Source organism: Stigmatopora nigra, chromosome 9 (genome assembly GCF_051989575.1).
Source record: "Stigmatopora nigra isolate UIUO_SnigA chromosome 9, RoL_Snig_1.1, whole genome shotgun sequence".
Classification (NCBI taxonomy): domain Eukaryota; kingdom Metazoa; phylum Chordata; class Actinopteri; order Syngnathiformes; family Syngnathidae; genus Stigmatopora; species Stigmatopora nigra.
Window position 1 is genome coordinate 3906649 of NC_135516.1, and position 27315 is coordinate 3933963.

At 37.4% G+C, this 27315-nt stretch overlaps 1 protein-coding gene across 2 annotated transcripts; it reads right to left on the bottom strand.

Moving 5' to 3' along the window:
* Positions 1-1982: 1982 nt before the first annotated feature.
* LOC144201458 (solute carrier family 12 member 7-like) lies at positions 1983-27315 on the bottom strand. Of its 2 annotated transcripts, XM_077724112.1 has the most exons (27): positions 27106-27315; positions 26690-26845; positions 22806-22894; positions 22269-22394; positions 18735-18881; positions 16387-16441; positions 16069-16199; positions 15849-15985; positions 15669-15773; positions 13840-14051; positions 13542-13709; positions 13341-13439; positions 13072-13129; positions 12826-13000; positions 12419-12537; positions 11008-11106; positions 10750-10869; positions 10368-10472; positions 8745-8913; positions 8211-8406; positions 7968-8137; positions 7596-7727; positions 7409-7516; positions 7150-7319; positions 6685-6699; positions 3960-4093; positions 1983-3262 (listed from the first exon to the last, which is right to left on the bottom strand). In XM_077724112.1, the coding sequence occupies exons 2-27, from the start codon at positions 26826-26828 to the stop codon at positions 3171-3173; spliced, it is 3270 nt and encodes a 1089-aa protein (XP_077580238.1). In that variant the 5' UTR covers positions 26829-26845; positions 27106-27315; the 3' UTR covers positions 1983-3170. The 2 variants fall into 2 exon arrangements, with proteins under 2 accessions (XP_077580238.1, XP_077580239.1); XM_077724113.1 differs by lacking the exon at positions 6685-6699.

Here is a 27315-nt window from a genome sequence, read left to right on the forward strand (position 1 = left end):
GCACATTGGTTCTAAACAGCGGGGTGGGCTAAAGCCGTCGGCAGTAGTGTACCTCCATAAAGTCTGGCCGGTCACGTGACCAAGACCTCTATACTCTAGGCCAGGGGTGGGCAATTAATTCCAAAAAGGGCCGCAGTGGCTCCAAGTTTTCGTTCCAACCCATAGGAGGAAACCTTTCCACCAATCTGGTATGTTCGATATACAATCGAATTGATGTCAGGTGCTTGTTGTTTGAGCGGAATTGTAATTGGTTAAACTGTCTGTGTTGGATTGGTTAGAACAAAAACCTGCACCCACAGCCGCCCCCGAGGACTGGATCGCCCAGGTCTGCTCTAGGCTGTTTCCACTTTTACACATAACTCCTGAAGCAGAGCCACAACGTGGGAGATGGATTTATTATATTTTACGACTGCAATCTTCCAGAGCCAGAAGGGAAGGACAGGCTTTGCCAACAAACTTATACTTGTCGCTGGAGCATTAGTTAGCAGCCATTCGAATAAATACAGATGTATTGATGACCTTGACGATGATAAACGTTCACTTTCTTTGATCAATTCTAAACTACATTTGTAGTACAAATATTTGACAAAGTACAAGTGCCGTTTTTGCCAAGATTTCAATCATTCTGTACTTCGCCTGGGGCAGTTGGCTCGCGAAGGTGAAATGAGGGATGGCGTCAAGTTCTCAGAAACACAGCAAAAACTAGGAGCTGATGCAAACAAAAAAGTATTTATTTAACATAAACATCTCTTAAAATGACAACAGGCAAACAAAAAAAAGCAACAAAATTAAAAGCCATGAACTAAGAAACTTACTGGGGCGGAAAACATCACAGAAGAGTATTGGAAAGCATGACACAACATGGATGACGATTTAACAAAACAAAAACTGAGGACTTTTGTAGATAGAGGGTAACGAGAAAACGAGGAACAAGTGGGTGACAAGAGCAAGCCGATTGGTAGGACCATACAACAAGGGAATTCAAAGGGCAAATTACAGGAACCATACACACTAAGGAAAAAAACTTGACATGAATAAAAAACAATAAAACTCAAACCTAACATTCCCTTATGAATTTGGTGCTAAACTAATGACAGATTGGATCACCGGAATGTCAATCATTGCCTCACGAAGTCATTTCAGAAAATGAAGAATTTCGCAATTTTTTTTGAATACTGATTTGGGAATATTCTTAATTGAACATTGGATAATAAAAATAATAATAAAAAAATTAAAAATCATTGTCGGAATGCTTTGAAGAAGCATCTTGGGATCCTAACAACGTCCAGATAGTAAATATTTAGATCAATTTCCTTTGTATGTACAGTATGCTTCCTGTTTAACTATTTCCTGCTATTTGTCTAAATTCACAAGCATTTCCAAGTATAGCATGTATCACTAGTTCTTACAAGGCATCAACAGCCGAAGCTCCTTTTAGGGATTTTTCAGTTCCAAACCATGCTCACTTATACTCTCTATGCTGTTGGTGTAAGACTGTTCTTGGTATATTCATGAGGTACAATTAGGGCCATGTCAACAAGATTATTTTCATACAGGGAGTTTTTGATAGGTTAAAGACATCAAAGTGACAATTGTGGCATTTATCCATTTGTGACAAAGAATGACAGGCCTCATAATGAGGTATAAAAAAGCAATACTTGCTGTTAATATTCTAAAACAAGCTATCTTAAACCAGACTAATCCTTGACGTTCTGATTGGCACATTGAACACCATTAATATGATCAAAACCGATAACAGACAATAATGCATAAGGAAAGTCTCTCAAATTGCACATTGATTTGAAGTCACAGAAAATAACAAATACAAAAATAATAATACATTTTCAATGCTCCAAATTTATAAACAGGACAACTTCATTTTACTAGAACTTACCGTATTTCCCTTATTAGATGATTAATCACAATATTTACAATAGATACATGATCAATTAACAAAATACTGAAAAAGCATGGCAATAAATGCAATCCATTAATTTTGTCCCATATCAAAATAAAGCTAGGATTTTTGTCACTTCAGAAACAATGATTAGTTCATCATCAGTCATTCCTGGCAACAAAGGACTTATCTGTCAGTGATTTTTTTTATACAACAATAAAATAGTTAGCAAATAGTACTTAGTGTCTTCTCTTGCCACATGGGGTATAATGATGTGGATTGCAGTTCATGGACTAGCTGATATATTACAGCATACATGGTTCAAGATTTTCTGAGAAATGCATGGAGATGATGGGCTGATATCACTTAAGGCAAATTCACACCTGTTGTTTCTTCAGAAACAAACCTATGGATTGCTTCATTTGGGCATAAGTGATATGTTAGATGCCAAAGGGGATCATACGGAATTTCAGGAGTTTTCCCAGAAATGTAAGCCAAACTTCAGGACTCCGGACAACCTCCCTAAACTCAGGAAATCCCCAAAGATCGTCACTTAAATTTTTTTGAAGCAACCATTTTGGAAAAGTACCAAATTTTCCATTTAAATGCCTCGAAATTGACACCACCGGATTCTACAATCTTGATTCAACTGCACCGTAAACTGGAAGAATTCGGTAACACAAGAGCATTTTGAATCCGAGTTACAAGTTCTGGCGGATGATTCCTTTTGAGCAACTTCAGCGCATATTGATTTTCCGTGCATCGCATTCACTCCGGATAAACTGGAAATGGGACAAGTTTACTCCTGAAATGGGGTGAACAGAGGTTGGCAGCTCTGAATTAGCTCAATGGAAACACCCTTTCTTAATGTAATTGATACAGGAGTTAACAATAAAAGGGAACTAATTATAAAAGCTCATATTTCCACCATGCCTGTCATCTGGGTAAAGTAGGAGGAATTGAAGGACGGAAATCTACGGAATTGATATCTCGTAGAAGGTCATTAAAAGAAGGCAGGAGAAACTTCAAATGCAGTTTTCAAAATAAGATTTGAGCTTGCAAATGAAAACAAGACAATTCAATTGATTTGGCCTCTGAATCGAAACAAAACAATCTACAGGTGTGAAAGTGCCATTGGTCAGACTTTTTTGCTTTAAATTTCAGGCAATTTTAAGGCAGGAGTGTCTACGAAAATGGTCCATGTCGAGTATATTCACTCCATGACTCCACTTTACTTCTTCCAATGTGGCCCAAGTTCTGGATTGATTTGGCTCTAAGAGTATATGGTGATGACCTCGCGTCCTCCTCCACGAACCAATAACACACGATCTAGTCCTTCCATTAGAACTTCTAGAAACTCCATATCTAGTAGACAGCCATTTGAGGAACACACCAATATACATAAAGACAAAATATCTATAATATTTTTCAGTATAGCAGAACTTAATCTATGACAAAAATTGCATCAACTATATTGACATAAAGGGTGTTATTGAAGCCTGAATGTATATCTTTGATCAGAAGAACTTTTGGTGTAGGTACGCATCGTTGCTTAGGTTTTTACATTTTTTTTTAAAGAAAACAATTGCTGGATTTTTATTATTATAATTACACAAAGTTTTTAGTGTGAGCTACTACTTTTTTTGCCCTATTGCTATTCTTTTTTCCTGAATTATTCACCATAAAATTAAAATACCACAAAGACATGTGCAATTACAAGTTGTAGGCCGCCCTCTGTTGACTAGCATGTCACCTACAGGCAACATTTTATCATTTACACTGTCCTCTTAAGTACTTACCAACACGGATTCTAAAGAGACAATAAATCAGCAATGAATTAATCAGATGCATGATACAAAAAAAATCCAAATAAAAAAATTGGGCTATGAGGATTGGTAGATACTGGCATATTCTACTTAGGTATCAAGTTTCAAGAGGATCAGTTCATGAATATTGGCAAAGTAGGACTTCAAATTTATTGTCCACATGAAGAACAATATCCTGAGTGTCGACTTAAAAGGCCTTTAGCCTGTAAAAAATAAACATGTAATAAAAAGGATACAGTTCTCATCGCCTTCCATCTTCTTTGGGGGGCCTGGCATGTTGAGCAACACAAGTTGTGAATCTTGGGATTTCTTGACCACCACCTCATTGAGCTTCACAGCTGTGTGCATCCTTCTTACATTTGACTGGTTGCTATATTCAATTAACATGAACATGATGAGACAATATCCATCATCATTGATACATGTTCACAAGAGGAATGTCTTAAACTACAGAGAGTCCCAGGTTACGATGTCCTCGACCTACGGCATTTTGACTTTACGACGCCCTTGTCTTGTCTGCCTTTTGGACTCCAATGCCAAAGTTTGAGCTTGTATGTGTTTGAGCACCGAGGATGTTTGCCTTTAAAGACCTGACTTATTTCACATTATGGTCCTAAAGAAATTATGTGGATCTTCTAGCTAAAGAAGAGCAATTACAGTAGGAATTTAGCTTAACAGAGGAGAAAGCAGTCACGAACGAACATCAGTAAAGACATATTGCGTTCAAACCAAAGTTAAACTGCCACATTAAACCCACCTCAGTTGTTTCCCCAAAAACTTTTTGTGTTGAAATAGACTATATGTGACCAAAAGTCGAAGTCTGCAAAACCTCCGGTTCATGTGATGTAAATATTAGGACAATTAATTCACGAATAGGGTTGCATATATGCTTCAGGTTGCAATGTTGATGTTGAGTTTTGTGTTTTCTGGGGCTCTCTAAACCCACCACGTGTCTAACTGGAGTAAGAGAGGAAGAATGAGGGGCTTTTGGTTTCTTTTTCGTTGGAGTCAAAATGTCTCGTGCTTTTGGGTACAAAGAAACCATTGACTACCATAACTCTCTATTTACCTTTCAGCAGTAATGGTAAGTGCAACATTAAAAATAAAAATATTCTTGTTTCTTTTTTAAATCTATTATTATAGCATTTTGGAGACTATTTTCAACTTAGATAGTAAAAATACTACTTTAGCAGAATTTTGTGCCATGTCGCCAGCATAGGAATGAGGCTTGTCATGACTCAAGGACTCCCTTTCCTAACATCTACCATGGAGAAGTAAAGTAGTACATTGCCTGAACCCGAAACATTATTGGTTCCATGCTAATATCAATAAAATGACACGTAATGAATAATGTCAGGAATAACAATGTGTTTATAAGTGTGGATGTACTGTAGGTAGTACTGTAATAATTTTCTGCAATATTGTCAAAGTGCATTGTTTTTATTTAAAATTGATTAGTGTTTTTTCTTGTAAAAGGCCTAATTACTTTATTCAACCCATGAATGAAGTTGCATTACTTTTCAGGTCCCTGCAAAGGTAGTATATGACTACAGTCTGTCAATCAGTCAATCCACATGATAAATTTGGCACGGGTATTTTTTGAACCCGATGCCATTCATAAAAAAATTCAGCCAAGTGGGAATCTAACCGGGACCCCAACCAACCACAATGGCAGTCGGGCGCTCACACCACCAATCTACCACAGGTTTTATACCAATATGCGTTCACAATAAAGGTCGACCTATATGTCAGCCAGCCTACATAGTATGGACTTTCCACATCAGCTATCGGCCTTTTCAGTAATCCCTCGAAAATTGCGGTAAATGTGGACGGGCATGGCCGCGATAATCGGAAAATCGCAAAGTAGGGTCCCCCCTATCAAAAAAAATATATATATTATTATTATGGTTTCGAGTTTCAGCCCGGATTTTCTCATTTTTCAGTCAAGAAATGATACGCATCCAATCAAAATTTTGGAGCTTCCTTCTTTAGGTCACCCTGTAAAAGGATAGCTGTTATGTTTACTGTTTGTGTGTTGATCTTGCTGATGAATTTCTAACTATATATTAGCTTGCTGATATATGCACTTTTTTTTCAAAATTAGCCAATATAACAAGACAAGTCTTATGTTCACTGTTTTGGTGATGATCTTTTTGATGAATGAAGTAGCAGAAGAAAAAAATACTTCTAAACTGCTCTTTTTTAATTTTATTTTTTAAATCATCATCCTCATATAATACCCATGTCTTATTGATAGCTTGGGTGTGAATAGACAATGGGTCTTCTGACTATGATAATTCACCATTCACAGTTTGGGTGATGATCTTTGTGATGAATGAAGTAGTAGGAGAAAAAAATTACTTCCAAACTGCTCTTTTTTTTAACAGCATCATCGTACAAAACTGCAACACGTCTTATTGATAGTTTAGATGTGAATAGACAATGGGTCTTCTGAATATGATAATTTACTCTGTAAAATGTATGTTGTATTTGTTCATTTTCATGTTAATCATCTTAATGGTATGAACGAAATTGTTAATTTTGCAACAATGTTAAACACATTCTGTTTTAAACGATGCCTCCAAATTTCAGTACAGTATGTTAAAAAAAGTTCATTGATGCTCTTATTAAGCAAATATTTGTCTGTCATACAAAAATAGATCTAAGATCTTAGAAACACACATGCAGTTAGCAGTGTAATCAATCAAAAGTGTAAATCAGTCTTAATAACATCCACTTTGTTAAACATGTTTGCAATCTGGGAAATGTTAGTGTGGTTTTGTGATGTGTCTAAATTATAGGCTCAATGAATTTGCCAATTTTTTTCTCATGTTCTGCAGCAGTGGATGTATTTTTACAAATCTATATATCATGCACTTTAACACGTTGATTGTCATGCGCATGCATACACAGAAGACATGCTCATGTCAAGAAGGCAATATAAAATGCAAAATAACTTACAGATTCTCCCACTCACTATAAGGGTAAGAAAAAGACAACATTATTGAACTGACATTGTAACGTGTCTTCTCTAAATTGTCAGATTATTTTATTGATGTTGAGATGTCTGCTTTTAAGTCAACCATCAATCATGGGAAATGAATTAAATAAAAGACCTACATTTGAAATAAACATTTCAAATAACAAAATAAGCTAAGGGTGTGTATCGAAAATGAGAAAACGTTTTAAATTGACTAAAATAATAGCCCCATTAATTTTGTTATAAGCAGCTGCTAAAGAATGACAGTAAAGGCTTTTGACTTTGAATGCAGAAAGAAATCCTTTTTGAACTAAAAAGGGAATGTGTGGTATTAAAAACTATTGATCTGCAACATAAAAGAATGTGAAAAATATAAACAAATATAAAATTTGATTTTTTTTCTTTTAAATGCAATTGTGAATAAAGTATAATGAGAATATACTCACGGTTTCATGTTGAACATGTCTTTTACACCCATTGCTTCCCGATGTTTATTTCTTTCATGAATCCCTTTGTCTTTTGTCCAGGTCATGTGGACATGATCCGGTTTATTTGTTAAAGTTTTTTCTTCCTTTGTGGAATGTGACGCTGTATTCCGATCATGGATCAATTGGGCCTAAAAATGAAAAGGGTTAAAAAAAATGTGCATGGCTTTTTATTTTTTTTATTTCATTTTTTTATACATTTTTTTAGGGGTCAGTGTACCTCTCTCTCCCGTTCTGTGCGTGATAGCTGCATTTGTTTGAGCATTTGAGATCTTTGCTCCATCACCAGTGTCTTTTCATATGTGAAAGCTGAAATATCACTGTCGTGCTAGGGTGATAAATATAATTAATTTTGACAAACATGTAATTTGATAAATCAGGTAATATATGTATGAAAATCTACCCACCATTTCAACCACCTCCACCACTGCATTTAGACGTAAATGGTACAAAAACATCTGGAGATCTTTCTTCATCTGAATGGAATTGTCATCCATTTGAGCCACTGTGAAGATGCGCATTTTACACTTCCTCCATACCTTCAGAAGACAAAATAAATTGAATTCATAATTGAAGATTTTATTCTGAATTTGTAGAAGTCCTTCATACCAGGGGACAGTAATCTTAAATGAATGTAACATTGACAGCTCACACACTTGACCACAGATGTCACACACACATAATTGTAGTCAGTGAAGCATGGAGTTTTAAGTAGTTATACATTGCTCCATCATGCACTGATTTTTATACAGCTTGTATCCAGAACAATAGATCCAAACCTTATGTTGACTGATTAAAAATGGCAGCAGCATTAGCAGTCCACCATCATGCACAATCCACCACACATCAATGGTCCCTTCCTTCAGTCGGTCTTGGTTACTTGGAAAGTGGTCGATGTTCTTAGCAACCAGCAGAGCCAGATGGGCTTCTGTTGTCTCCCTCACGGTCTCTAACGTAAAAGACGGGCGTTTTGGTTGAAGTGGATTAAAAAACACAAAATGTATTCATTACTTTTAGCTCACCGATAAAGTTCCTTTTCGAAGAAAAGTCTCTGGCCTCCTTCCAACCTGCTGGCCAAGCCATCAGAACGGCATTGTGCTTCATTCCTCCCAGCCCAGCTGACTGGATGAGCAGAGAAAAGCCATCCCGCAGGTTGGAGGACACGACTACGTGGGAGAAACCTTTAGTCTTTTCTGCAGCCATGGCTGCTTTTAGGTTCTGCAGATGAATTGTGATCCAAAGAACATGTTGATGTGAGAAATCATAACAAACATGACATTTTGAAGTGTTACACGTTCATTTTTAAAGCAGTCTCTATAGTGGTCCATATTTATCCATTTCATTTGCTATTAGAGAAACTCAATTAATTCCGTAAAGATAGATCTCCATAGATGGTTCATTGGACCTTAGGGCCACTTTTACCAGCAGTTGCCTTACTTCAATGTGGATTATTCAACAGACCCTTGAAATACTTGTCATTCATCGAAATTTTGTCTATTTCTCTTCATCAATTAGAGCTGTGAAGTAATGCAAACTGAACCCAGAAATAGTCATACCTGCTCTCCAATCTTTGCATCAGATCCTCGAGTCATGTAAGTTCCTTCCAGTACAGAACAGATAATGGTAAGCCCTTTGCCTGCTTTGAGCTGTGTAGTGAAGGACAGGAGGCGTGGATGTTTCAACGCCAGGTGCAAATCCAACTTGCACAATACTAATACCTGGGGCCTGATGGCATGGAAAAAAAAGGTTTTCATGAAAAATGTTCGTGTCATCTTATGTTTATCCAGTTAAAATGTAATGTGTATTCACATTTTCTCATTTGTTTCAGACCAAACCCAAAAAGTACATGGTGCGTAACTTAGAAAAAAATTGTTATCATGTTAAAAACAATTATCATTCGATATCAATAATTATCACAATAACTATCATATAATGGAGCACCTAAGAGGTTCTGTAAATCTGTGTGCTTCATGGGCATTCATAAGTACAGATAAAATACACAGCAGACTTCACTTGGATATTTTAGTGTGTAAGCTCGGTGTTGTCCTGCATCTCGGAATTACCTCAGTTTGGCTGTTATAGTCCTTTCATTTTCATGTTCTTGGTTAGCTGCTCTATTGCTAAACCCTGATAATTAATTAGTTGTTCCTCAGCATGTTTTTTGTCTACTGCACGTTGGCCTGTAACTAGAGTTCACGCCGCATAAGAGTCCCTGTTCTTTGTGGTGTATGAGTAGTGAAATTGCAGTTTATATTTATAAAATCTTATCAAAATGTTTATTGTCCGAGACTTCGCCGAAGGAAATGGTCTCTGTTCACTTCCAAGCAAATCAAGATGCATTTCACAATATATATCTGACAGTGATCGCACCGTGATTCAGACCAAATCGATAATAGCACACCTTTTCTCACTTGGCACACTTCAATAGCCACATGAATTATGGGAAATGTTGTTTAGTTCGCATCATTGTTTGTGCTTAGCAAAACATTGACTAACATGAGACGGAATTTTTACTTAATATCAGGGCAAACGCCAACATGAAAGCTATGCAGGAAAAAAAACATTAATATCCCAATTCAATTAAGATGTGTAGTATTAGGATAAAGAGGAGCACTAGTGCAGCACGTTGTCTTTTTTTTTACCTCTGTATTTTACTGTGTTATCCCACTCAGACTGCATTGTACAATGACAAAACAATATTTGCCTATGTGTGGTTTTCTTGTCAGATCCTGCGACTTTGCAAAAATTCCAACATGAAAAGGTACATCCTCACACTGAAAGCATACATTGTATCTTAGTTTGGACCAAAGACGAACTATGCACTTTCCTGGAGTGAATATGCCTTAATTCACATCATTTTGTCATTCTACAAAGGCTGTATATGAATGAAATACTATGGACGCTATGAACTTATCACAATCAGAGTGGCCACAGCAGACGTTAAAGAAATGCACCTAGACGGCCTTATAACACCTCCGTTTTATGTATTTATCATGTCCTTCAATAAATGCTGATTCTAAATCAGTTCAAATGATGTAGGTGACAAGGTTGTGTACTATGGTATTGACAGTTTTTAACAGAATAATATTATAGTAGCGGTTTTAAGAGTTTGATTAAGTCAAAATAAGATTAAGACTAAGATCCAGAAGCATGACCTGCCACTGAAATACACAACTCACCTCCAGTTCTTAGTGTGTAGCGGTGCTTCCTCGAGATGAGTTAGAGCATAACGTGCTGCATTTAAGGAGAGACCTCGAAGACCGTCTCCCCACTCCTTTTCTGCCCTGTGCACAGGTGCTTAATTTCACATCTATCCATCCTACTAAGCATAAATGTTGGTTCATTGAGAGAAATTATTTCAGAGCATGTGTTGTGACAGGCGTTATTACACCTCTAAATACAGCAAGAGTGTTCTGTAGATACTATTTTTGCATTATATAAACATTTCACATGAATATCTGTTTCTGTTTGCACATGGAGGAAAGGGAGACTAGTGGTGACAGATAACTACACAATGAGATAAACTTTTAAACATGGGTTAATATGATTCATAAAACTCACCCTCTGAACTCAATGTACTTGTATATGACGCCAGCAATCACCATGGCAACCAGGGCATAATACCAGGAGGAGATAAACATGAGTGACAAACACAAACTCATCCCCAAGAAAGATAAGGTCCTAGGACACACAAAGAACCATTAGAACAATGTTATTTTATATTTATATTATATTCTTTCATAGATTAAAGATTTGGGAATTTAATGTATTTGTATCCAAGTGATTAAACTAATATGAGAAGCAAAGAAATGTCCTCACCAGTGATAGAATTTGAAGCGAGGTCTCCAGTTGGGAGTTCGAAGTAAAGTCTGGACTGCACAGGCCAGGTTTACAAACAAATAGCACATGAGAAAAAACCTGTGGATATGCAATAAAAATAATTAAGAAATGAAAAAATGTGACCAAAAGGTTTGTGTAGGTGTGTGTAACTTTTCTTCAATACGCTTTACTAAATTTGGAATATATACTGGTTTTAAGATAAAAGACTGCATGCTTATCAATTACTGAAGCTATCCAATAGTGATAAGACCGAAACAAGCATTTTATGATGGACTTCAAACATTCACTCAGCCATTCAATTCTAACTCTTGGATGTGGACAAAAGGTGGATTACACGCCAGACAGTAATATATTTTTGGCATGGCTCTAAATTTTATAATATAACATTTGTCCTAGTTCTTCAATTTTAACTAAAACCTGTATCTCATTTTTCTTCTTAAAACAATGCACAGTCTCCAAAAAATCCATATCCTGCGTAATCAAACATCCTTAGTTTCATTTAACAATCCTTGGTGTGTTATAGCATGATTCTCCCTGCTAATGATATTTGACACAGTTTATTTGATAGCATTTGATAATAAAAGTGGCAAGGCTCTAAGTTAAGATTTTAGGTCACCCGTCCAATATTTTGTTGTCTCTCGACAAACTTGATCTTGCATTTTTTTTCCTTACAAGAGGCAAATGTTTCATTAATGCAAACACTTATTCCTTTGTAGTTTTTGGGTGCTAGATCAAAATCTGACCTTATTTTTTCATCAAAACCTTGTAAAGTTTTACTCTTCAAATACAGAAGACCAACATTATGGAAAATGTGACGTAGCATACTGCACTGCTCGGAGAAAAAGACATGGGAAAATGAGATATCAAAAATGTTCCAATTACTTCTCCAAGACAAGTAATTTGGTATTTTTAGGACACCAAAATGGGATAAAGATTTCTTTTTCCTGTCTCACAATTACTTTTGTGTGTCTCTCTTATCTCAGGCAGAGTTGTCTACATGAACTCAGTTTACACACATCCCAGTTTTAGCAACTCACTTTCCCTTAAATAGACGATACAATCATCTCATATCTGATCCACTGGTCTAATCTTCGCTATCAAAACAATTTTTGCGGGAGATTAGAAATCGTTTTTTTTTTTTTTAATTTGCTTGCACCATTGTGCCTGTCCTATATAAAGGGAGTTTTCCTCCTTGCCACAGGTAATCAGGAAACGTTATAACTTTGAGCTCTGACTAGCTAAAATGTGCTGATGGGTTTCTAACCTATTTTACCAATTTTGTCATACGCAGTTTCTGGGTATGATGACAATTAGGCTTTTGTCAAGTCAAAGATGATGACAAAGCCTATGTCTGATTATTATTAACAAGCTGTCAACATGTCATACGTACATGGAGAGAATGGGAGCAACAGCATCCAGCGAAGCAATGAGTATTCCTATTTCACAGATACCAACTGTTAGCAACAAAGCCCAGGTGGGCTCTCCATTGGCTTTGCCATGACCAAAAATCTAAGAAACAAAAGAACAGAAGAGAGAACTTTAATTTGAAACATAGCAACATCACCCAGACCATTCAAATCTCAAAGTTAAACTTGTTAATATTTATCATCTATTTAAATGTTTAAGTTGCTCTAAAGTTTCCGAATGTATAGCTCTATATTCCTCAATAAAACTGTTAGTTACTTATGATTGATTATATGTAGACTGAAATATTAGATAATTATGGTACTCCTCATGCTTTACTCACAACAATATGCATTTTGACAGCTGTTTAAAACCAAACTGTGTCAACCTGACCTGTAAGAATGGAATGATTCCATCACGAGCAATGGCCTGTAAGAGTCGGGGGGCTCCAGTCAGGCTTTGAAGCCCCGCCCCACAACAGGAAAAGAATGAGCCGATTACAATAACCCAAGGTGATGGCCAGGCCAGCACACCAATTACTGGGTTTTTCTTGACAGAGTCCCCAAACCTGGAACCGGCAATACATGGATTCTTTATTTACTGTACATCTGTTGAAAAAGTTGATAGGGATCCACTTACTTGTCCCTCAGTACAACTCCCTCTATACATGCGCCAAACAATACCACACAGGAGATGTCTGATACAGGAGTTAAGGTGAAAATATTGAAAATATATTGTGTACAATCTTTTTTTCCCCAGCCATTTGGAAAATCCAGAAGAATAACAATTTATACTCTCGTCTATCCTCTTTACAACTGATTTAAAAAAAAACATGGTTTATATATTCCAATAAATACCTTTGTTTGAAATGTTTCTGTTTCCAAAGCATTCATGTTTATGGAGGATACAGAGGAAAGATGTGGTGAGAATTGCCATTATAGTTCCAATTGGTATAGACCGCTGTGCATCTCTTAGATCACCAGATCTGTTTGAGCCAGCCATTATACCTGGATTGAACAAGAGAAAAATAAAGTTCAGTTTTAATTGCAAATGAGGCAATGGGACATATTCCACTGCAAAATTAGTTGTATATGAGTATGAGTATTCACCTGTAACTGAGGGGAAATATATTCCCACCAGCAGTGTGAAGAAGGTGGTGATATCACTGAAGACGTAGGGTTTATATATATCACCAGAAGAGTCTTGAGCTGGTACAGAATCCTGATTTTTCTTTTCTATTAATGTATAAGCTGGACCATAGTCACCCCACAGGTTGTCTGATTCAACAGAAGATAAAATCACCACAATCTTCAATGGGAATAGACATACTATTTTAGCTTCCCTGCTGAAGCCCTGTGCCGTAGATGACCTCATATAAGTGGGAGAAAATGAAGGAATAATGCTCACCTTTGACAACTCCACTTAAGAGGCCTGGTATAGCTGGTATCTCTGTCACATTATTCAGACTGAAATAGTCATCACAGGTAGCATTGAGGTGTTCGCTGTTACAAAAAAGTCTCCAGAGATCGGTAGTTAAAGTCTGGTTGTTCTTCATCTCAGTCTTTGCACACACTTCAAACTCGTCGTTCTTCAGAGAACGGTTTCCTAGAAGACACACACTAAAGCGCATTTCAGACATAGGAGGAAATCGGATAATGTACTGGAATTTACACGGCATTCACCGAGCTCCTGACCGCCGTCGACCCCATTTCAGTAGTAGCCTGTCCCATTTGGGAAGTGAATGTGATTCACGCAAAATCGATATAAAATGTTAGAAAAATAACGTAGTACAATTTAAATCAAACTGTTATCATGTTTTTACATTAATTGAAATATTGAGTTTTTGCAAACTATTGAAAAAGTACAGAACAATGAAAATAAGTTTATCATTGTGTTTGGGTCCTTTTGCGTGCGTTTTACAGTCAGTAATTCCACCACCATGTGTCACGCTGAAGTTGCACTTGCATGTTGTGCAATGTGCAAATGTCGGCCCTTTTGAAGATGGTTTCAACATGGGATATTTTGTTGAACACGAACCAATAAACTTCTGCGAGTGTCTGGGTTTCTTTTTAGAAAATTCATCCAAATTGCTATCCGTGAAAAAAACGAAAACAAAAATGTTTAAGCGATAGACTGCAATCGATTGCCACGCTTATGTCGCAAAAGGATAATCATTTGTCAGAACTTGCAACTCGGATGATTTACAAAGTGTTACTAAATTCATCTGGTTTACAGTACAGTTGAATCAAATGCGCAAGCCGTTGCGATGATGTGAATTTTGAGAGATTTAAATTGGAAATGTGTACTTTTCAAAAATGGTTACTTAAAAAAAGTTTGCGTTACTTGCAAACTCCCGAAATTCCGGACAAGTTGGCAGCTCTGCATTCACAACAACGGAATGCAGTTTTGTGGTTCAGCTCATAAGGACATTAGCTGCATCCTTACCAGCTTGTGACCTACTAGTCACTGTGTGTGAAAGTAGCACGTAATGTCCCGCTAATCTTTTGATATCTGGTGACTATGCACAATTTTCTCATTTGAAAAGAATCAAACATATAACATTACGTGACTCAAAAAAATCTTCCAGGGTATTTTCAATCATCCTCTCCGTTTCTCAGTTTAGTCTTTCCTTCCAGATATCGAATATGTGATTGGGATTACATTGTTTTGTCAACATGTGTCACTTCATTGCTGGTGTAAAATAGCTGTTGGTTGAAGGTTTATAGAACACTATATATACACATGTCAAATGTGGACTATTTGTTAGCCCATTTATGGGATTTGCCAAAATGTGGTAGTATTATTTTATTTAAGGCTGTGTTAGCAGCCAATTTATCTGGATGTAATTTTGGAAATGTTATTGTTTATACACCACAGTTCTAACTTGGAGAGGTAAAGAGTTAGGCTCCTCTTTGTTAAGAGAAGTGCTCAGTTATAAAACAGCTTGTTTCTGGAAACCACCAAACTCTGGTATCTTAAGATACTATTGTTTAAGACAGTGTCGCGAAATAATGAATGTGGAAGGCTAATATGGCCGATTATTCCTGACAAACTCATAATTGCTGGGAAATGAGCACCATCAATGATAGTATCTTAGTTGCCACCACAAAGTGGTACTCAATACAAAAAAATGCTTGTTTCCTGAAACCACCTAACTCTTGTATCTTAAGGCAGTGGTATTTTAGACAGTGTTGTAAAACAATGAATGTGGGAGGCTAAAATGGCCAATTACTCACGTGATCTCCGAGGGCTCAATGAGTGTCTTGATAACACCTGCATAGGTGGCCATGATTGAGAGCATGACACAGGCCAGAAAGACTAGAGCCAGTTTGTTTACATACCTTCAAAGGAGCAAAAGAAACAATCTATGTGTTTAATTGGGTTAGAGAACCGTTATGTGTGATTTGGATACATACTTTACCCCCACAAACACAATAAGAGCCATCAGAAGCAAGCAACATGTTCCATACACTCGCGTATTGTTAAGGGCTGCTGATTCTTCACCTTCCACAGTTTTGGCCTCAAATAATGTTGCTGTTGGAACAATGTATGTCTGCCAATAGAGTAAGTAGATGGTTACTGTTTGAGTCAATCGGTTCAAGTCTTGCATTGTAACCGTTGTTGTGGGCCACATACCAGCAGGATCTCAATGGTTCCTAGTATGTAAAGGGATCCAGCAAAAGTGGTACCCAGGTAGAAACACAGTCCAACTGCACCACCAAACTCTGGTCCCAATGATCTGGAGATCATGTAGTAGGAGCCTCCCGCTTAGAAGAAACTTCATGTTGGTTAGAATTTCAGATACTCAAAAGACCATTTTGGATTCTGACAGTTGTTGAGTAAGCATATATGTATTTCTTTTGGTCAAGACAGCAAGCAAACCATCATCATTTAATCTATTTTAGAAAATACAAATACCAGTACCAGTAGGTCCATAATTTTGACTAAACGTACCTGGGACAACTCCATTTGTTGCTATGGCACTCATGGATATCGCTGTGAGCAATGTCTGCAAAAAAATAAAAAGATACAGGCTAAGTGGGAATAATATATTTGCTCAGTGCATGAAAGTTAAAATGTGATCACAAACTGACTGGCCTGTTTCCAAGCTTCCAGAAGGAATTTACCACACAATCAAAGTGATTGTGGGGTTTTTACTGTAAAACTACAATGACTCCTCAGACAGTTAAAGTTCCTGTCAAGTCATTTCCATGATTTGTTTCATTAAACTTAAAAATCATAGGTCAAATGGAAAACCCATTGGTTAAACATCCACAATGGTTTCTGCAAATACCTTAGTGATCATTTAATGATCAGATATCTGTCTTGAAGTACTTTTGAATTGCTTTTTGTCATAAGAAATAATAGGTGGGAACAATGTCTTCTGTTTTTGTATTACAGTAATCCCTCAAATATTGCGGTTAATGTAGAAGAGACATGGCTGCGATAATCGAAAAAATTGCGAAGTAGCTTCACCCCTAACACCTTTTTTCTTCTTTTTTCAGTGCTGAGCCCTAGTAGCAAGAGGAGCGTTCTGGAAAGCTCTATTTCATTTTATCTTTTCAAACTGAAAGGATAAACTGTGTGGTGTGGGGTGCTTGTTGAGTGCAGATTGTTCACTTTATGTGTGAAGTGTAAACAATTTCTCTGTATGGCCTCCTTGAACAATTGACTACTTAGAGAAACTGTAATCTCATTTTGATAATTCACTTCTAAATTGCTAAATACATATGATTGAAGGTAAGTGCTGAAAACAAGTGAGTGCTAAAATAACTGCGTTATAGGCAGAAACTCTTATTGTCTGAATTTGTTGTCAGATTTTTTTTAGGGCGTCTTTATGGCATACTGTCAGCGCCACCACCATCTTGGTTAGTCAGTTGGTCTTGATTTTAGCAAAAACAAATGCATACCTGTTAATTTGTAAGTTTTTCCTGTATTTTATACGTTTTTTGAAAATTTCAAATTGTGTACATCGTATTACAACTTTTGTACGGGATTTTTTTATAAAGTACTTATTTTGTAAAACCGATCTCGATTTTAGCTCTAATATTAGTTGCTGGTAGCTGATGAAAACCTCATCGTCGACTGCTTATATTGGCATGCTTTAAGCAAGCTACTCTCCTTGTACCTTTTCCCAGCCTGGGTACATTAACAATAAAAATAAACCGCCATGTCAAGATTGTGTGTGACCCTGCCACGACCGTAATAGCGAGCCTTTAATATATTTACTGTAATGCGGTGTGGTAGACCAGTTTAATGCGAAGCGATACGCCTTTAAATGCGATGCGTCTTTTGTGTATGTCAAATACAGAAATAGCAATCGCTACTGACCCCACGCCTTTAAATGCGGTGTGCCATATAGTCGTGAAAATACGGTAGTTACATATTAGATTAGATTGAAGATTCAAATTTAAAAGAAAAAAAACATGTGAGTTATCATGATGATTATTGATAGACTGATAATTTTTTTTATCATGATAACAATGTGTCATATCGCCCTGGTCTGATTGACAGTCAGCATGGACATTCCTACAGTGTCTTAGAGCTAAAAGGCCAAGCCTTTTTAAAGCCTTGTTACACATGCTTATTATTCATTCATTTGGCAAGGTTGTTAATAACAAGCCTTACTTCCCAATGCAACAATTTATATATATATATATATATATTTTACTTCAAGTTTACTGCCCCTTTATTGAACTAAATAAAACTACTGTAATATTCACAGCTTATAATCACAAGGGTCAAAGGTGTGCTGGACCCTATCCCAGCTCACTACGGTCACCAGGCAGTGCACATATAGATGGACAACCATTATGGTGTACTTTACTAATGTGCGTTTGTAATTTATAAAAGGAGAAATATTGTACGTTTCCACTGTATACTGAGAGAAACACTGAGAAATACGCTGTCTTCTCCTTCAGAATTGCATTCTGGCTCAGATGGTTCAAACATTTGGAGGGTTCAAACAGCCTACACTGGATGTTTTGGGGATGTGGGAGGACACTGGGATACCTGGAGAAAACCCATGGAAGCTCAGGGATAACATGCAAACTCCACACAGTGAGGGCCCAGCAGTGATCAAGCCCTTGACCCCAGAACTGTGATGCCGACATATTAACCACTCAGGCATCGGGCCGCACTACTGTAATATTATTAAAAAATATAACAAAAACATTTACTCCAGTGAAATCAATGGTATATGTATGTTGACAAGATTCTCTTATTCTTTCATGTCTGAACACATCTTTTCCCCTAAAAACTGATCTCATCCCAGTTTTTTTCGTGACATTTTAATAACTCACACAGATGCAGCACATGGAGACAATGGCGAAGGAGCCAAGGATTCCTGCTGTTCCGACCATCCAGGTGAGACGCAAGAAAAGAATGACCCCCAGAATGTTCTGCATGCAGGGCAGGTATACTCCAATGAAGGTTCCCATTTGAGGCACCTAGAAAAGCAAGAAACATACAGGTCAGGTGTGCTGTACAATTCTTTACTCATTCATACAGCCTTTCCACCAACTAATTGATCTTGATTCATTTTCCAAACCACGCATCTTCTAAAGGTCATGGTGGGTGCATGAATTTGGTACATTAGCCTACCGTACCATGCATGTTTTTGAGACGTGGGAGGATAACAGCAATTTGCAAAGCAGAGTTGCATATTGGTGAGAGTTCCAACTGTGCAAGTAAGCAGTTGGGAATCTGAGAGAAAATTAATTCATCTAAATTAAGGGAGAGGTGGCCCAGGGGCTTGAGTGGTTAGCATGTCGAGCTCTCAGCTCTAGGGTCCGGGGTTCAAATCCACGGCGGTCCACCTTTGTGGAGTTTGCATGTTTTTCCCGAATGTCCGTGGGTTTTTTCCCGGGTACTCCGGTTTCTGGTAGAAGACTCTAAATTGCCCATAAGTATGAGTGTGATGGTGAATGTTTGTCCGTCTACTTGTGCCCCGTGATTGGCCGGCCACCAATTCAGGGTGTCCCCAGCCGCTGGTCCGAAGTCAGCTGGGATAGGCTCCAGATAAAGTGATTCAGAAAATGAGTAATTGGATAAATTAAGGGCATTGCAAAAACATTAAACATATCTAATAAAATAATTTAGAACACTAGGAATAAGAAAGCAGATTTTAAAAAAAGACTATTTACTAAGAGACATTTAGGTGGGAGAGGCCAATGGCAGAAATATAAGGTCTACCATTATTACTTTAACTTTGTTGGGTCCATTTTAATCAAATAATCTTAATAGCGTCATATAAGCAACAACACGTGGAAAGAAACTTGAAGGAGTCTAGTTTATTGAAATGAAGGCAGCGTGCCACTCAAGAAGAATAAAATGATTAAAAGCACTCATGATTTTTAACTTTAATAAACTTCAAACTGTATCGCCCTTTTAAACACTAACAAGTCAGAAAACAATCAACCTAAATACCAGTTTTCTGATCAGGAATGCAAGTCAGAATAAATACAATAATACATCCTAATGTGGGCGGCCCGGTGGCACGAGTGGTTAGCGCGTCGGCCTCACAGCTGTGGGGTCCTGTCAGGTCACATCCACCTGTGTGGAGTTTGCCTAATCTCACCAGGCCTGTGTAGGTTTTCTCCTGATACTCCAATTTCCTCCCACATTCAAAAAAAATACATGGTAGGTTGATTGGACACTCTAAAATTGCCCCTAGGCATGGGTGTGAGTGCGCATGCAGTGCAGAGGAAAATTGGTGTAATATTCATATAACTGTACTTAAACCTACCAATACAGCAATGATAATATTCTCATATTAAAAACATAACATTTTGATGCAAAGTCAGAATGCGGAGATAAAGGTCACTCTTCTAAACCTGTAATTATTGAAACCAACACACTTTCTCTGGTTATGAAACATCATAACAGCCTTGATGTCCAACATAACTCCTCAGGTACAATACAGAAGCTACACAATCCATAAACTCTACTTCTCAAATAAAAACCTACATGTACGTACCATATTTTGAGTAGTAATAATGTTGTTCTGGACTTTCTCCATGGCTTTCAGTTGTTTGTCAACATGATGCAAATGCCCTCCTGTAGAATTCCAAATGTCCGACATCTCCTGTTTAGTGGCCGCGGCTGTGCTTTACTTAATTTCCTTCAATTGGTTTGCATTGCACTGCTCTGCTTTGATGTTATGAGCCCAAGAGCTCAAGTGTACCAAATAAAGAGCAATGCTACCATGGGAGGCGGGATTATGACTGAACTTGCCACTGAACAGAACAGCTCTTTAGAATTCTACTCTTTCTATCAATAACTTGAAATAAGCTCGAGTGAGGCTGTTCTGGAACGTCACAGTTAGTATATTCGATTACATTTTAAAAAGAAAGGTTGAGCAAGAGGGGAATTTTAACTCAAGTTTAGAATGACACCGAACACCAATATCAACAGTTTATTGACAATAACCCATTTTTCCTTCGACACCGCATTTTGAAATGGTACAAGTTATTTACTGGATTCAGAGGGAAGAAATGAAATAGTGTGTTCTTAAATAACTAAAAGGAAAAAGAAGATATTTGTTGTGTTCTACAAAGTTATTGGTAAGCATTTGCAGTCAAAGCTCTTTTTGTCTCATGTCTCCAACATGCCCCTAAAACCTTTTTGACATACCATGCATTATTTTTTTTTATACAAACAGCTACTTGTATTTGAGGTCAGATATGCCATTTTGTTTTACCTCATAATCTGATACTAAGAAATAACTCTTCCAATGCCTGCGAGTATATAACTTCAAAGCATGTTTTAGGGTGTTATGCAGTATCCACAACTCAATCAAGTGAGGATTGGAAAAACTGATTACAGTAATCCCTCGAATATCACGGATAATGTAGACCAGACATGGCCACAATAGCTGCAAAACCGTGAAATAGCATCACCCCTATTATTACTACCACACTACATGTTATTGTGCCTATAGAACAATCCAAGTACACTTATCAAGAAGTGTGCTTATTAAATATTATGGTTATAATCCAATGAAAAAATATATACATATGCATGTATACGCGCCTACCTATACGCGCCTACCTATACGCGCCTACCTATACGCGCCTACCTATGCGCGCATACCTATACGCGCATAACTATACGCGCATACCTATACGCGCATACCTATACGCGCATACCTATACGCGCATACCTATACGCGCATACCTATACGCGCATACGTATACGCCCATTTACTTCAAATGATAAAAGTTGTTATAATAAAAATAAATAATTGCTATAATGCTTGGCTCGTGGGTGTTGTTCATGCATCGAAAATAGAAAGAGCTTTACTGGTCCTCGGTTCGAAAAAGGTTGAGGACCGCTGCTCTACTGGGCTCTTATTTCATCGCTCTTATTCGATCTCATATAATGACAATAAAAACATTCAATTTAACTGGTTGTCTCACAACAACCACTATCCATGTTTCAAGATTTTCTTTACATACCTGTCCAGCTCGACTAAATGCTCCTCTTATTAATGATCGCACTGCCTCTTATTAAGCGATTAAAAACTTTAAAAAAAAATTCACACACAGGGACATAGGGCACAGGTAACGACTAAAATGTAGTGCAATGTGGATGGCTTTTGGCTCTGGTAGAATGGGCTTTTGCCACCATCTGGCGGACAAACATGGGCATTACGTCTCCCATAATAACGGCTGACGTAAAGTCACAACTGCTGTTTATTTTTCTGGTTTGTTTTTCCTCACACACTTTCCTTCATAGGTGGTTATATTTTACAACGCTTCAACATCTTTGCAATTAGTGTTTGTAAATGGTCACACCCCCCTTGTAAATCAACAGGTTACATTAAAAATGCATACCGTGATGGCATATTTTCTGATCCCATCTTCAGCCGCTTCATGTTCCCGAACACCTTGGGTGAGGTTGGTGTAATGTGCTAGCTTGCTTAGAAGAGATGACACCATAGGGTTACTCTCCATTTCTTCCTTCAAAGGTGCACAGAAAAGGATCGACATTAGGTACAGTTTTGTACTTCATATACCTGGAACCAAATAAGATACGTAATAATAATATCATAACCATAATACGATTGCTAATGTTTACCTGAATTTTTCTTATACCTAGAAAGAGATGTCAGAGTTCTAGAGTGCACAAATGATCATGGATCCATTCAACTACCGATTAGGGTTTATTGATTCCCCGAGCATTTCCGTCTATTTTAGGTAAAACATATCAGGAAGCAGGCAACAACCACTGGCCATTAATCCTTTATAGCCTGAGGTCAAGTCCAAAGTTGCATTTTAAATTAGATAAGTTCCATGTATAATGTCATTGTTTTCCAGCAGTCATGCAAGAACAATTTGCAAGTTTTATTTGACTTGCTTTTTGAGGCTTACCTCAAACAAGGCCATGTTTTTTCCATCATACTGTTCCTTGTCATCATCCGAGTTGATAAAAGGCCGCGACTCCCTTTGAATGTCATCTTCTTGAGGGATTCACAGGTAAAACACAGATATTGTTACATTGTAAAGGAAATTACAGGAACAACAGTAGAATCAGATTTTTAAAAAAATAAATAAGAAATACTATGATGCTGTATATTCATTCTGGTGCTGAGCCAGTACCACAAAAACCGGATATAGTACCGCAATCTGTGCAGTCCGAATCGCGTACAATATTGCTCATGAATCTGTTTTCAGTAGTTTGTGTGGTCCATTCGGTAATCAGGAGTTTCGGTACTCCAAAAAGATGCGCATGCGCATAATCCACCTTTGGAAACATTTGCTACAGCTATCTGTGGTTATTGCCGTTCTTGAATTTTTACTTTGGGGATCACCATGACTATCTAGAAATATTTTTCAAAGGTGAGTATACGCTAAATATTGAATGAGTCACTTCCAAAATACAATAGTGATCCTTTTCTTATAATTTATTTATTTATTTATCATTACTGTATATTGATTATCGATGTGTTTGATTTTTGTTGTGGATTCCATAAACTCAGAAGTGGTGCTTTCAACAACTTAGCGCTTAATGTCTCCAAAATCAGGTAACTCATTCTAGACTTCAAATGGAACAAAGCCACTCCGCTCTGCTGATTTCACTTGGACTATTTGTTTATTGATTATTTATTTGTCTGATTGTTTGTTGCGGTTATCTTTGCACTGTGTGATGAAAGCTTTATATCTTATTATACTTGTATAAAGCATTCAATTCAACAAAAAAAAGTAAGGCATCAGTCTCCTTTTCTCACCACGGACCAGTAAACCTCTCACACACCGACATATGGGGTGGGCAACGACTTTAAAAAGGGGGGCTGCAAGAATCCCACTTGGACCACCAAAAAAAAGGGGGGAAGATTGAAAAGGCTGCACTAATTTTGATGAAAAACCGGTATGACAGCAACTTTTCAAGTGTTGCAAAGCTCGGAGGAGATCAAGAAAACGCGTACTATAAACAACAGCTCGACCGACATCTAACTTTATTATAATTATGTGCAGCGACTTGGACATGGATGAAGAGCAGAAAGAAAATAGAAGTTTGTGCTTGCCTAATCTGAAGGAAAAAAAAGGTTGGAGTATTAAAAAGTGCAATAGTGTTGACAGATTGGGCCAATTTCCCACTGAACTGAGTTGGTTATATTTACAGAGTGATTGTATTGGAGTCTTTGTGATTTGGAAACCGTGAAGTGCAGCATGCAATTGGCCTATGATCTCTGCACTTGAGCGTTTAAAATGTCAATATTTATTTCTTTGACAGAGCGGCACCAAGTGACTGGGAACTACTGAGGTAAGGGACAGTGATAAAATTCAATTTATTGAACTGCTAAATAAAGAAATGGTAAATAACAAAAATGTTTTATTATTACTGTATTTCCTTGCACATCGTGTTGAAGTGCACACACAACTAATAAACATAAAATTAAGAATTCAAAACAACAATAAATTGAACTTTTAATTTTTTTCATTAACATTTTATGATTTCTTTGGCATCTCATTTTTCACCCAATTCATTTATCACCACGGCTTCTTGTCTGTCTGGGTTTAAGTTCTACTTCGGCAGTGCATGTTGAGACACGTTTGGAGAAAAATCAATCTAATGACAATTGTCTTGGACGACTTTTAATAATGTTTTTATAATGCACAAGACAAACATCAACAAAGTAGACGATTGCACGACTCGTACACTTTTTAAGGATGTTTTTTCCACAAAGTCGTAAAATGTCTGCCTTTTTTGTTTTAGAAGAGTTGAAAGCATATTAATTTGAATGAAAATGTTAAAACTTTTATCTACAGAGGTTTCTTTCTAAATTTTACTTTACGAAAAAATCTCCTTCTGACTATTCTATTAATAGTCAAGAAACTTAGCTGTATAAATATTACGCTAAACTATGAATTAGTGTTGCTATTGTCATTACAGAAGAAAACATATAATAATAGTAGTAATATAATAAATAATAATATATTAAGTAAGTGAGAGAACTGTTATTTTTATTAACAAACAACGATAAGGTTTATTGGACACAATCTGGCAGACATGGCCATCAACTCCTTAAATAATAATATATTAAGTAAGTGAGAGAACTGTTATTTTTATTAACAAACAACGATAAGGTTTATTGGACACAATCTGGCAGACATGGCCATCAACTCCTCTGCTGTGATTGGATGGTTATCATTTGCGGCACCAGTCAAAATGTTTGTATTCTCTGGCTTTGTTGATGTACATGGCTCTGCATGTTGCATCGTATTTCCCATTATTGATATTGCATTTCACACACTGATATTGCAGACCCAGTACCGCATGTTTGATATTGCAGGAATCGCAAGGACAATCATGGTATTTGTATTGCATTAGTCGCTACGGCATTGGCTCAGCACTATCATTCATTCACCATCTGTACTGCTTATCTCCTCAATGGTCGCAGGAGCGTGGGGGAAGCTACCCCACCGAACCACAGGCGGGAGATGGGGTTTAATTTTTTACACTACTCACCCCCAAAAATTCTAAAATAATCTTTCCTCATTAAATTGAGGATGAATTCAATTAATCCACCTCAAATATCAACATTTACATCCAATCTTAACAGTGTTGCTTAGTATAAAACTGAATAATATTAAGGGGCCTTTAAAACAAGAAAGCTAATGGTAACCCAATACTTTTAGTAAGTGCTGAATGCACAGCATTTACAACACAATAATGGTCATAGAGGTAGGTAACTGAAAATGCTGGTATGTTATTGCTTATACGTAGTCATGACATCATGTCCAGTCAGCAATGTTCAATTCCATTTGGACTAAATGTGCTTATCACATAATCACAAGGACATGACGAATACGGAGATGTCCAAAGCAACCGTCATCACACTTCTGACACTCCAGTAAGTGTTTAATTAAAGCATTCCAAGAGAAGACTTTATTTTGCACAGTGATCACCAGTGATTAGATTATATCAATAAATAAATCTTGTATGAAAACAAAACAATGCAGATTTATATGTATATATATACATATTTTTTTAAATCTGACTAATCTGTTGGCTTCCCTCCCCAAATGCAATACAGTAATACATTGAGATACCAGCTTAATGCGTTCCGGGATCAAGTTCGTATGTCAAATCCAGGTCGGTCAACCTGTGTGGAGTTTGCGTGTTCTCGCCGTGCCTGCGTGGGTTTCCTCCAGGTGCTCCGGTGTCTTCCCACATTCCCAAATCATGCACGGTAGGCTGATTTGACACTCTAAATTGCTCCTAAGTGTGGGTGTGAGAGTGCATGGTTGTTTGTCTCCTCTTGCCCGGCGATCGGCTGGCCATCGATTCGGGGTGTCCCCCGCCACTGGTCCGGAGTCAGCTGGGATAGTCTCCAGCACCCCCCGCGACCCTAATGAGGATACATCGGTTCAGAAAATGAGATTCCTGCTCAGAATACTTTGATGACAATGACTATTGTTAATATAGGTGACAGTTTGAAATTACAAGTTTCAGATGGTGGCGTCCCTTGAGATTTTTTCAATGCAGAAAGTGTGCCTCAGCTCAAAAAAAGGATTGGGAAATACCGGTCTAAGTTATGTAGGGTTCAATTGAAAAGTTCTTTACTTTATTTACATTCCCGGCACGATCAAGCGAGTTGAATAATGGTGCATTTGAAATTCCAGGCTTCCTGCATGCTACAGCAGGGGATTTTATTAGTGTGTCAGTGCAAGGAAATGCGAGGAAGAGCACATGATGACCAACATTTTCCACTGTCGAAAACAGTAGTTACTCGACGGCGTGTAGCTCCTACCTGATTGAGATCCATCTGAGTTTTCTTCATCCCTAAAAATATTGTTGAGACTGTTAGGTTTGTCACCACCAGTTCCCGAAGCATTGTTGCTGTTACTCTCTGCATCATTTACTGGCACCACAGTGAAGTTAGTGGGCATTTTGATCCCATAAATGCCTGTGAAACGGATGGAGTCGTGTTAAAGAAAAATTGAGACAACTACAAAAAAGTTTTGACACTTGAAGTTGTTGTTTTCAAAGTGGGCGAACGTCTTCGTACGGGTTATGAAGGGGAATCATATCCCCCATGTTCACGCTTTCTCTTTATTTTCCTTTCAATCCCCCGTATTTAATATATTTGAATAGAAATGAATGCAAACAAGGGATGATTCCCACAGCTTCTCCCCGCCCTCTTTTAGACTTCTCGCTGGTTCTCACCTTAGTTAGAGTTCCAAAAGGTAGTGAAAGTATTCACATCAAAGAAAATCCAAGAAAACAGCAGCACCAGAGACCACAAGAACTCCAAAACATTAAGAGGAAAGGGCTAAAAATATTAATACAATTAACGTTCTTGGGTTTCCACTTAGTTTCGGTGTGAGAAAATCAAGTTGGGCTCGGATTTCCTACTGGTAAACAAAATGGGTGAGA